This window comes from Natator depressus, chromosome 2, assembly GCF_965152275.1.
Source record: "Natator depressus isolate rNatDep1 chromosome 2, rNatDep2.hap1, whole genome shotgun sequence".
Taxonomy (NCBI): Eukaryota; Metazoa; Chordata; order Testudines; family Cheloniidae; genus Natator; species Natator depressus.
Window position 1 is genome coordinate 75,017,689 of NC_134235.1, and position 13,522 is coordinate 75,031,210.

The 13,522-nt window shown below is 39.5% G+C and overlaps 1 protein-coding gene across 1 annotated transcript; it reads right to left on the reverse strand.

Moving 5' to 3' along the window:
* Window positions 1-1,391: 1,391 nt before the first annotated feature.
* LOC141982411 (transthyretin) lies at window positions 1,392-13,285 on the reverse strand. Its single transcript, XM_074944453.1, has 4 exons — window positions 13,126-13,285; window positions 12,026-12,165; window positions 2,990-3,125; window positions 1,392-1,668 (listed from the first exon to the last, which is right to left on the reverse strand). Exons 1-4 carry the CDS (start codon window positions 13,192-13,194, stop codon window positions 1,561-1,563), a joined length of 453 nt encoding a protein of 150 aa, XP_074800554.1. The 5' UTR covers window positions 13,195-13,285; the 3' UTR covers window positions 1,392-1,560.
* Window positions 13,286-13,522: the final 237 nt, after the last annotated feature.

The following is a 13,522-nucleotide window of genomic DNA, read 5'->3' on the forward strand; positions in this document are numbered from 1 at the left end:
TTTACTCTTCATAACACAGGAACTAGGGGTCACCAAATGAAATTAATAGGCAGCAGGTTTAAAACAAACAAAAGGAAGTGTTTTTTTCACAAAACGCACAATCAACCTGTGGAACTCCTTGCCAGAGGATGTTGTGTAGGCCAAGACTATAACAAGGTTCAAAAAAGAACGAGATAAATTCATGGAGGATAGGTCTGTCAGGAAGGAGTTAAAATGTAGCCAGCAGAAAAGACAGAAACTGCTGAGAAGCAAGGACATAATTATCAGGTATTGACAGAAACTTAGTTCAGCTTATCGGTAAGAAAGACTAATGCTAACCCTCCCTTCACAACCCACTGGATGTCTGTAAGCACTCATCCCTCCCCCAGCCTGCACCCCGTCTCCTTCCCCTGCAAGGTAGCCATAAATGTTTGATGCAAGTAGGATGACCTCTATATGCACATACTGTTCTTATTTTTATCTTTGTTCAGGGTTGTAACAATGTCTGTCTCTATATGTACAGATAAATGTAAATGAATTGATAAGAGAATGTATATAACTGGCCACTATGGCACCATATTTTTGAAGCTGCTTGTCAATCTTCCCGGTAGCGTGAATAAACCCCCTTCAGTATGGTCTGTGTTTGCCTGATTCTTGGAGAAAAGAATCTTTTTGCCTAAGAGTTCCATCAATGGCTATTAGCCAGAATGGGCAGGGATGGTGTCTCTAGCCTCTGTTTGTCAGAAGCTGGGAATAGGTGACAGGGGATGGATCACTTGATGATTACCTGTTCTGTTCATTCCCTCTGGGGCACCTGGCATTGGCCACTGCCAGAAAACAGGATACTGGGCTAGATGGACCTTTGATCTGACCCAGTATGGCCGTTCTTATGTTCTTCTAAAAACCATCACTCTGTTCAATTTGCTTGTATGCTATATCCCCTTACCTGTCATCATCTCTTTTTTGTTGAGATTATAAACTCTTTAATGCTGTGATTGTCTTTTCTGTGTTTGTATAACACCCAGCACAATGGGGCCCCATTGTCAGTTGGTCCCATGTCATTGCCATGATACAAATAATAAATAAATATGACTATTATTTCATTAGAATTAGTTCAGCTATCTCTGGGATTTAAGCATGTATGCTGACAGGCGACTATAGCTCTTGATAGTCACTGCATACCATGCAAAATTTAACTTCTTTCAAACACAGAATAAGACAATGAATTGATCTATTTTCTAATAGTGTAGGGCGGGGCCCAGTTACTGATTACTGTACTAAGTCAAGGGTGATGTGTTCTGAGTGGCCAGTGTTGGGGTTTTGTTTTTTTCTTACACAAAGTTTCTTTTGCATTTTAGCACAGACATCTCCCTTCTGAACAAAGTAAAACATCACTGAGAAAATCACAACGGTTTCTTCTTTAAATGTTTATTGACTTGCCTGAGTTTTTAGCCAGGTTACAAAATGATAAGGACTACTGTAGCAAAAAGGCATGCCATTAGTTATAGGAAATAACCTCCTCCTAAAAACCTATGGTAATTCTATCAATGGAGGATATTTTGGGATGATTTCAGTGTATACTTATTCCTGTGGGTTACTGACTACAGCAGTAGTTGAATAAGAGAAGGGACTGAGGAGAGCAGCAATGGTGTAATGACGATGACCGGAATCATTAGCAGTAAAAACCACCTGGAAAAGAAAATACTTGTAAGCTTGAAGCACAACAGATATGCTCTAAAACTATCTCAGTGTTAGATTTAGCATATAGTCTTCCCTGGAGTAGTATTTGGCTGATTTCTTTCAGTTATAGGTTTTATCTTTCTTTAATTATACAAACCTAATAAAGTAGATGCAAGATATTCTAACAGATTAATGCCTTTAGACAAATCTAAATCTCTACTAGTGGGTTCAGGGCCTAATCCAAAGCTCATTGAAGTCAGTGGAAAAAATCTCATTGACTTCACTGGGCTTTGGATTAGGCCCTTTCCCCTCAATCCTGGGTGGTGCTCTCAGAAGACAATGGAAGCATGCTCGGTACCTTGCAGGCTCAGGCCTTAGCAACATAAAACAAGTTTGCGATTTAAAATGCAATCTCCAATGTATTGTAGATGTTCTCAGAATAGCTGAGTCAGTCTTTTAGGAAATTTGAATAGAACTCAATGAGGCAAGCCACAAATGAAGCTGTTTTTCCCTGGAAGCATTATATAAACATTCTAGAATATTTAAAAAATAAATAGAAGTGCTGAGCAGTCAGCCAAAAGGAAAACATAAGTCACAATTACACCTCAATTCTTCTGGAAAGTTAGATAGAATAGCATCAAAAAGCCTTGTCTATTTTTAACTTTCTCTTATAATTTATTCCTAGATGTTGTTTGCTGCAGTTTTCTCTGTCACATATTTTAGAAGTGATCTGAAGGAAAATGCACTTTGAACTTTACTAACAAATGATATGAAGGCAAAAAATACTGGATAATATGTCTGACTTTCTGTGGCTACGCATCAAATTGAAGAGATTTCAGTGATTTCCAGATTACTGAAACTGCAGTTGCTGTTCAAACCAAGGAAATGCCTCTGCTGTAAATAGAGACCTTTTCCAATTTATGTTCTGTTGATGCCATTCATTACGGGGCTCCAAAGCCTGGCATCCATCCCAGCAAAGATTTCCATTTTGCATTTCCATATTGCAGACCATTTAAAATCTTTAATGTTTTTGAATAAAGCACCAATTTGGGTCACGTTCTCTATTGGGCTGAATGGCCACAACTCCATTGACTTCAGTGGAATTTTGCCCATTTACACTAGCAGGGAGTTTGGCCCATTAACTTACAAAGGAACTCTTTGGTTCCAGTTGTATGTATTGCAGTTTTTGTTCACATGATGCTGTATGATATGGTGAAACACTGCAATGCATAATGCTACTCTTTGTGCATTACAGGAACATGTACTTTCTTTGGTTAAGTAGATGCTCTGCTCAATATGTAAGATACAAGGCATATTCATGAATACTCACATCAGCATATTCATGGAATGGAGAAAGGCCAAGTCCCTTCCAGTAAGAGCTGGTGTCAAACTCAATCCTGTATACGCCTTCTACAAATTGTTCATCTGTTGTGAGCTCATGGATCTCCCCAAATTCTGTGGTTTTCCTGTGATGATAAATAGCCACATAAATACTTTATCTTGACAGTCAGGTGTATAACGGCAGTAGACAGTGTGGAATGTTAAGTAGCACAGATGTGAAGCCATGTTCTTCGGACCCACTGAATGGTTCTCTTCATCTGAAATAATTCCCTATCTTCTGTGCAGCGTATACTTCCCAGCATCACAGAGCCTATCCTTGCTACCAGCTCAGCCATCTACATCACAAATCAAGCCTGGGCTGCAGAAAGCTTGCCACTGCTGCTGTTACCACATGACAATGGCTAAGGCCGATTTTAATCTGTTGTTTAACTTGCATTAAGCGTGCCCTGGAACTGAAAATTAGAAGCCTAGAAAAAGGACGGTCATGCTGACAGAAGGCATGCTGGTTGCCACGATAAAGGTACGGAAGGAGGAAGACTTTTGGGGGGAAAAGATCTGTTGACTAATTGTTGTAAGCATACGAGGCTAAACATTTTAAATGTGCCTACTGAAGCATTTTTTACATGACCCTGAAAGTATTTTCTTATGGTCGCATGATAATAAAATCTCTATTTTAGTATTGTTAATTTGAATTACAGTTTGTACAGGGCCAACTGAGGATCAGAGACCCATTATGCTAGATGCTGTATAAATGAGTAATGAAGAGAATCCCTGGCCCAAAGAGTTCACCAGCTAGGTTTGTGATAAAATACAACAGGTGGCTAAAACAGAAAAGTGGAAGAAAAGAATGGGTAGTTGTGATGTGATCTAGCCAGTATAAACAATTAGATCTTTTTGAACTAAAATTGTTGTTCAAATGGTAATGTAGCTGGTTTCTAGCTCCCTGCTCCTCTTCCCTGTTTTTATTTCCAAAACTACTTTCCATTTTCTACATGAGGGTTTTTGGGGTTTTTTTTGCCTTTTCCTCTTGAAATATTTATGAATGAAATAACGTCACAATCTTGTATAATTGCCTGATGATGTTTGAGGAAAGAATGGGCCTGAAGTCTGAAAAGCTAATAGGACTCACCAGTTTTATAGCCACCTGTGAGAAGGGCTATCTAGACTGATAACACAGAGTGGGAGGTGGAAGAGAGGGATAGACAAAGAAGGACCTTAATGATAATCAGAGAAGAAATCAGTTGTATTGTTTCCACTTTCTTCTTCTTTCCACACACACCCTTCATTTTACTTGTAAGTTTTTGTACCAAAATGAATTGCAATAATGCAAAATAGTCTCAGTGAAGGAGGATTTACTCTAATTACAAAGTAAAGAGAAAAGTCTAGTTCCTTTGAAGTTGATGTAAAACCTCCCTTGGGGGAACACAATTTGGTCCACTGGGAATAAACTGTATCTAGAATAAACTGACTCAAAAAGGTTAGTTTATTTCATTTATTAATTTTTTATAAACCTACACCTTGTTGGTTAAAATTCAGTGAACTAAAAAACAAAGAGTAATTGGTGAATGCTCATTGGTATTTTCACTTGCAAAAGGGAGAGGATCAGATTCTGAAGAAGTCTGTTGTAGGCAACTATGAGTTTTGAGCGTGCAAATTATTTAATCACGCTAGCCTACGTATTCTAGCCATGTTTCAGTTTAAGCTAACAATTGAGCATAAGCCAAAATCTCTCATCAGAACAACCACTGAAAAGTTCAATCCAAATTGAATTTTGCAGTTAGGCTGTATTTTTATAAAATACAGAATCAATATGTCAGATGTGAACAACCCAGAGCTTGAGAGAAGATGGAATCCCCATTTAGACTTTTCAATGTGACTCTATTTCTAGTTTAGGCCCGATCCAGCAGAAGCTGGATTTGGGACTAAAACATTCCAGGGGTGTTGGATACACAGATCACTGGCGTAGTAGCAACAGAAGGAGGATACAGTACAAGAGGCTAATGCAGCTAATCAAAGGGAAAGAGAAGGCAAGGCAACAGTAGCTTTCGGAAGTATGTTATATGAGCTTGAATACTATGGTTCAAGTGTGTGTTGCAGATACCAAAGAGTTAATGACACATGACAGTCATGAACTCAAAAGCAAAATTAACGTATTGCCAATAAATTATCTAGAATATCCATGAAAATAGCGAACAAGCCAGCGCTGACAAGAGAGAAGCTAGATGAAATCATAGGTATTTTACCTCTCAAAGTTCAGTGCCTTTTGCTATACTGGTTTGGTTGCTAATGTCTTACTTAAATCATTAAAATTGTGATTATTACGATCTTTGGGAAGAGCAGCTGAGTATAGTGTTTACTTACAAATAATGTAGTTTTCTGAGGGTGGGATTTTCAAAAGCCCTCAACTTCAGTGGGAGCAGAATTAGACCAATGCTGAGTTTCTTTTGAAAATCCCACCTTGAGTATACATCTAGTGGCATTTCCACCATTCTAGAACTTCAGGGAATTTTGCAGCAAGCAAGCTGCTCCTAGTCCTACAGTCAAGTGTATGTTAGTAGTACCAGAAAAAAATCCTTAGGGGCTTGATGTTATGCTCGTAAAAGTCAATAGCAAAACTCCCAGGGGCTTTCAATGATGCAGAAGTTTGCCCTAAATTAGGCCCTGCAAAAGGAGAATTGTAATAAGTCTGAGTGTAGATTGTGTTTATAATAAGCCTCTCCTTCCACTCTTGGTTCTCCATCTGCTGAAGAGGCAAAAACATGGCATGTGGGCCTTCCTCAGCCATGTGATAGAGGAGACAACACTTTCAAAGTAAGGGTTGAATTAAAAAAAAATGTTTCTGTTGCACCAGTGAAAAACAGCAATTCTTTGTCTAAGGGTATGACCACATGAGTTGCAATCACACCCCATGATTGCAATGTTTATAACACAAATATAATCAAAGAGGAAGTCTGGTTACAACCTGGTTGTCCGCTGGTCTGGTTACAAGTCTGGTTCCAATGTTCATTGTGGTCTGGACCAGAAGCATATTTCATTACCAGACTAGAGCTAGACCAGTCTGTGCAACAAACCGGAGCAATTTTGTAACCAGATTAGGAGACTGCTGAGCTGTAGCCAGCTTCCCTGACATAGCAGCATTTATTATTATTAATAATAATAATCATTGTAGTGGTATAGTTCTCAAGGCCTCAATTAACAGATTGTAAACAAAACCTCTGTGAGTGTGAAACTGACGTATATTTTTAGTTCAACAGGTTCTGCCTAACAGAGAAAAACCCATGAACAGGTTTTGTATTTAGTTTGACTATCTCAAATGATATGTCCACCATTTTCCTTGGGACATATTATTCACTTGCATGCTTGACAGTTCAGAAACACAAGGGCTGGACCTCCAGCTTGGCTACCTGCTTAAGCATAACTGAATATTAAACCATTTTTGTCTTAATTGTATATTCACATTGAGTTTCTGAAGATTAAGATTCCTTCAGGGTACTTTGTAACTTCTTGTTCCCCATGTTGTTCCAGAAATCTCCTGAATGAAGAACAGACGTGTCTGAATTTCTTTAGAAAAATGTTTTAATTGTGTGTATTGGGTATGGAAGGAAGGAGAGCGAAAAGGAGGCATTTGCACTTAGCACATAAGGAATGCAGGGAGTTGTTTCAAGGGCGTTACTCTCTTTTAAGGATGAAGGTAAAACAGTAGGTAGTAGAGCTCAAAAACCTGTTCCAATTACATTGTCAATTTCATTATAAAGCTGTGTATGGTGACTGAAAGCTTCTTATTGCCTACGCTCCTGCTGTCTTGGGGTTTATGTAATTTGCTCGGTGTAAAGTACCTTTGAAATCAATGTAATTTATCCTCTTCATGGGACATGTGCTGTACTGAAATTAAACTTTGCCCTCAAATGTTTACAGGCATCCTATTGTTTTGGACCGTATTCCACAGAATGAAATAGTGCTTTGGACTAAAATTTGTGACATAAACTAATTCAAATGCATATGCAGTAGCTCATTTTCAAAATTCAAACCCTAACCCACAAAAGAACTAATTTTGGCAAAGGGAATTGCTAAAATATGTGATAGGCGCTATATTTGCAGAAGCATGAGGGCACAGAGAGTACAAGTGACTCGGTCAAAGACACTCGAATGAAGAGTTAAAATAGTTACCTAACTCCTAATCCCCTGAATAACTAGACCATACTTCTTCCTCAGAACTCAGCTGGAATTAGCTTTCCTTGCATACTATCAGTTAAACTCAGTTTGAATTAAGCTTCTTAATGAAGTCACTTGTTGTATTCTAATTCTCCTCCTGCCTTTTACATAGTGCTAATCCAAATTCAAGGTGCTTTTCTTAATACACTAAGATGTAGTATTAAGAGACAGAATGTAGTATTAGGGACATACCCTGAGAAGGGCACCTCCCCCTATATACACTGTAAGTGCCATGGGCATAGCATAATACACCAATAAAAATAACACTTCCTAATAGAGGTATCTATTGATTGTATCCAGATATTCAGAAGGTCTGTGAGGTAATAACATATTCCCAAATTTGCCTGCCATCATGCACTGGGTCTTGTTTAAAACATGGTCTTGAATATTTGTAGAGTTTCTCTCTAATAGTCCAAAGTTTTGGTCATGAATACAAGAGGGAATCTTTTCAGGACATTACAACTAGAGCAGTTCAGAAAACAAAATTTTCATCCCAGGGGAAATTCTGACATTTCAAAGTTAATTTCTATTCTTAATTGTAGTGTTGGAATGTAAAGCCAAAATCTTGAAAATTTGTGTGACTTGAAAAATTCCCCAAATGTCAAAACAAACAAAAATTGACATTTTTGACTGAAACAATGTGACCTGATCAATGACATTTTCATCTAGAAATGGTGATTCAAAATGACACTTTTGGGCTCGATTCTTCCAACTGGATAATTGAAAAAATTAGTCAATATTTTCTGGGGAAACTTTTGATTTTGACTCACTCACATTTTTGAGAGGAAATCATTAGAGTTTATTAAAATTTTTCACACAAATTTCAGCAGCAACATGCATTTATATGGTAGGATCTTCCACAGGGATGCTGTAGAATGCTTTACAATGATTAAGATGATCAAAATTGGTCAAATAATCCAAAGAGGTTTTTTTACTTTAGTTTAAAAAGCTGCAGTAAATTCAAAATGATCAATAAAATGAATTATGGTTATTAAAGATCTTTGTTAGAAAATCTAAATTTTAACTTTGGATAAACTAAATGATTGGCCATTTAGGGTCGTGCTGACTTTAAAGAATGACCTGAGAGATACGGCATTAAAACTTTCACCCTGGAGAGGAAGACTACTTTTACAGCAGGTGTCTTAATATTAAACAAAGAAATGTGTCTTAATAGGGAATAATTAAATAGTCATTAGGCCAGAGAGAGTGAGAATGGCTGACTAGACCCACTTGTTAGGGCACTCAAGATGTGGGAGAGCCAGATTCCAGTGCCCTGGCTCCGATGACTATTGAATTAGTTATACACAGTGGAACAGCTTCAATAGGAGAGACTGAGAGAGCTCCATGCCAGAATAACCTATAGCCCAGTGGTTAAGGCAAGTTCAAATCCCTGCTCTGTATCACAATGAGTGGGGAACCACATCTTAGGTGAGTGCTCTTGTCCCTGGTCCAAAACAATTATTAGGGGCTATCTTATCCTCATTTTTTTCTTTAAAAACCACTGACTTGGCTTAGGCTCCTAATTCCAGGAGAGGGGTTCACAGCTGTGAATCCCAGGCATAGCTAGGGCCTCCCTCTGACCTGAGCTTAGGTGGGGCAGGACTTAGGCCATGCCACTTTTCTTGGCATTACCTGTTAGCCAGAGTAGACCGATCAGATCAGGGTGCTGGCTTCTGTGAATCCCATCCTTAGCTGCCTAACTCTCCCCATGTATTGTATAGAGAGCCTATGCACCTAAAGTTAGGATCTGTAATGCTCGGCATTGCAATGCCTACGTCGCTTTTGTGAATTTAGCCCCTTGTGGTTTTTGTGGTAATTAATTCACCAGGAATCTCTTGGGGGTAGGTTTTAGAGTGGTGCAAACTGGAAACTCCCAGCAGCATGAGGGAAGCAGCTTGTGTAGGTTATGTTAGGTCTTGCAGAGCTCTGATGGTGTTCTGTAAGCAGAAAGATACAGATCTGGAGACCTCTATATCCTGCAGACTACAGCGACCTGGCAGTTGTCATAAACAAGTTCTCAATGGGAGGTTTGCCAATTAGGTGACCCTAATAGCAAAAGTACGTCTATTGAGTCGAAGGAGATGTAAACATTGACTATGCTTCTGTTTCTTGACTGACAGCGGTTTGGGCAGGCACATTTATTGGTGCGTTCACTAAATCACAAGCCGAGGCAGCCACACAGCTATGCATCCTTAACACAAAGTAGAGGAGAAATGCATCTTTTGCTTGTGACTGGTGCTGTTTAACAAGTTCTCTAGCCACCAGTTTCCTTCTCATCTCACTGTAATGGTACCCTAAATTGAACTGACAGTTACATTTCGTTCATCTACTCTAAAGTAGAGGAACAAGGACACAGGCATTAGTTTGATTTTAAGTTACTCGGCAGGCAAACAAGATGAAAGTTTGTCCCAGGGAAAGCTGGAGTAAATGGGACACTAATATAGAAAACATCCATTCCTGTGAGTCTCTCACTGTCAGAGGCTCTCCGGGTTCTCCTAATTCATCTATCAAAATAAATATGACAGGCAACCTATGAGTAATTTTGTTGTTACTGTCTGCTAAAGTCCTGTATCCCTGGGACAACAGTTAAAAACCCCAGTCTGAATCAATGTAATAGCAGTGCAGGGGCCAACCTAACAATGTTGAGCAACACCAAGTTCCAAATTCTCCACTTCTTGGCATTGGTCAAATTACTCTTTTACTTTCTGAATTACGCAAAATATTTGCAACTTTGGCACACTTGTTTTTAAGTAGGTTTTATACTTAAGGTCTAGAACGGGGTGGCCAAACTATGACTCGCGAGCCACATGCGTCTCTTTTACCATTTAAGTGCAGCTCATGGAACCCCACCCCCACCCCACTCCCATTCTCCACCTACCAAACTTGTGGGGAGCTCAGGACCTCTGCCTTGCAGTGGGGTGGTGGGGTAGGGGCTTCTGCTCAGCACGGAGGAGCGTCTTGGGGCTTCAGCCCTGTGGGGTGCACCTACTGGGGCTCGGGGCTTCAGCAGGAGTGGGGCTGAAGCATCGAGCCCTGCCAGGCACCTCCTGGGGGGGCTGAAGCCCCAGCTCCTGGCAAGTGTGCTCCAGCTCTTGAACTTCTGAAGATTGTCGTATGCGGCTCAGAGGCTCAGTAAGTCTGACAACCGCTGGTCTAGAACCACTATTAACCAGGTCTTGTGGCTCAGGTTAGGTACTGTAAACCTTGTAAACATAGATTTGTTTAAAGTACAAAATAACCTAGCAGTACTGCAAGCCCACCGGTTATAAAATCCTATGTCTCAAAATTTGTCAGCTGAACAAACAAGTGATGTCTTTGAAAGTAGCACGGCCTTAGCCACATATCCAGGGAAGAATTAACAGCATGGCATTCAGGAAGGAATACAGTGTAGTGAACTGTCTACAAAAACACTAGAGTATAATTCTTCCTCTTTATCTCCCAGGCAAAATTTTCCAAATTTGGTGTGTCTAAAGTCAGTCTCCTAAATTCATATTTAGATGCCTAAAAAAGAGTGACTTGATTTTCAGAGGTACTGAACACCTGTAGTTTCCATTGACTTCAGTGGAAGCTACTGGCTCATAAAAGCTGCAGGATATATCCCCAAATGGCAATGTTGAGAACAATGTTGCAGTCTAAACTGTTATATCACACAGTTAAGGGAATGTAGTATTTATCTTGTTCCTCTGTAGGTTGCATATAATCACATTATGTATGCATTAAAAAACTCCTCTCACATATTTTTAAAAGAATATAGTTTTCCTAACAATGGCAGAAAAGTGTACTATAGACTTATCCCATCATCCTGCATAAGAAGCTTGGCAAAAATGTTAAGTTTTATACAGGATTTCGCTCTTTAAATCCATAAAGCCCTTCTGAATGTTCCTAGATTAGCTCTAGGATGTTTCTTCGGTTCTGTTCAGCTATGTTGTATAGTACAGACAGGGTTTGTTTGGGAAATACCTAGAGACAGAGGCAAACAAAGGTCTCAGTGCTGCAGACAGAAGTAAATAGTGTCTCAAAATCTTTAGTAAAAGATATTAAAGAAGATCTGTTGGCTAGGGTGCTCATTTGGGAGACCTGGCTTCAGTTCCCCGCTTCTTGTCTGCCCTTGGGCTAGTCACTTAATCTCTCTGTGTCTCAGTTTCCTATCTGTAAAATTGGAATAATAATACTTCCCAACTTCAGATGGGTGTTTTGAGGATAAATACATTAAAAGTTGTGAGCTGCTCAGATACCACACTAATATGTGCAATGTAAGTGCCATAAATAGAACCACAAACAAATATTGTGGACCCTCTTCTGCTCTTGGTTACCCCAGTGTAACGTTGTCCAAGGAGTTTCTCCTGACTTACACTGGTGTAAGTGAAAGCAGTAAGAAAGGGCATTTCTTGTGCGCATGTTTAGGGCTTTCTAACAAAGTTTAGAGCCTGGATTCCTCTCTACAAATAAAGCTCTGGACCTACTGCATATCAAGATGGCCACCCTGAATTATATAGAAAGTCGGGTGTACAGGTTGCTGGGTTTTTTTAACCATAGGTACAGCAGCACCTTTTGGAAAACTAGAGAAAATTTTAAAATATTCCCTCGCTAGGGTAAGATGAACAACTTGAAGCAACTCTCCATACTAATATATATTCTCACCATGGGCCTAATCCCACTGAACTCAATGGGCTTCGGATCAGGCCCCCTATGCTTTTTTACAAAGTAAGAGGGACAAGCTACTAAATAAGTTGATCTTCCAGTCAGAATCCCCTTTATATCTTGCTTTGTTCTTCAAGACATCTTGAAAGTTTCATAGCACAACAGAACTTACCCAGTAGCGAAGTCCTGCCAGTTTCCACCCACAGCCTTTTTAAACACTTTAACTGCTACATTGGCAGCTGGACTTCCTCTAACTGCATCCAGAACTTTCACCATAAGAGGGCACTTGGAATCAACAGACCCATGGGAAACCTTGAGAAAGCAGAAAAGGTTTTGTAGTGCAGCAAATTATATAGGGCATGTTCAACATGCCCATTAGAAATCTTCTTCAAAAGGGCAGAAAAGCCACACTTGCAGCGTTTAACATCCAGATGAGGACACATTCCAAGCAAAGTAGTATTTTAAACACAGTATAGTTCACAAACAGGTATTTCTCTTGCCAGAATAATCTTAGATTGGGTACATTGTACTACTTCAGGGAAAGCCTGCAGAATAAATATGTAGATATAGTTTAAGGCAATAAATAGCTCTGGAAAACAACATGCTAATTAAGGATGTATCTTTAAATGCGGTCAGAAAAGGACAAGAAAATAATGAATGAGTATCTGTTCAGGCCAGTCACTTCAGCCTCTTCTTCTGATAAACAGCATCATTGCCTTAGAAATATCCCTTAGGCTGGGAGTAAATTGGCTCCTCCAACTTTGCTATTCTGTGTTTAATTCTCAGTAATACTTCAATAGCATCTCCCATCTGAAGATCTTGCAGTGTTTTATAAGGAGTAAAGAATTAAGCCTCACAACACCCTTGTGAGGAAAGTAAAATTATCCCCATTTTATAGATATAGAAATTGAATCACAGAGAATCAAAGGGACTTGCCTAACATCACTGTCAAAACCAGGAATAGAGCCCAAATCTTCTAGATCCCAGCTGCTTACCTTAACCACAGGACCTCACTGGAGCAAATGAGCCCCAAGATCATTGAAATAATAGCTGGCTGAATCGAAAAATTGACTTTATTTTAATTGCCATAAATTTTGAAGGAAATGCATGAGAAAAATGGCAGTACCAGACCATTGTAGCACGGCAAAGGCTGCAGGAATTGGTTTTAGGCTAGTAATGCACACAATATAAAATAGATGTGTGTGCCTGTATTCAGAGAGGTTACACTATCTGCAATCATTTAAATTCCCCCTTCAATACCAAAATACTTACCAATGGTGCAGCTTCAGACAGAAATACCAGTCCAGCGAAGAAAACGAGAAGCACAGAATGAAAGGCCATTCTGTTTGCTGGTAGTGAACCTCTTTGCCAGCAGCTAGAAGCTGATGGGATTTGGGATTTTATACCCAAGCCTACCACAGAACAGGCTGCTTATCTGATGCCCATATGACTTCAAACCTGCTGATTCTGATTATTTACTTAGTAAACAATCCAATCCCGCAGTCATTCCATACATGGAACTGCCACTGAAGTCAATGGGACTTTTGCATGTGGAAGGACTGCAGGATCATTGGAGCTAAGAGATTAAGTAACCCACACAAACATGACCCTTGCCTGGGGAGATGAAGCTGTTAGAATACCCCATGTAAAATAATGCAAGTCATTTGTT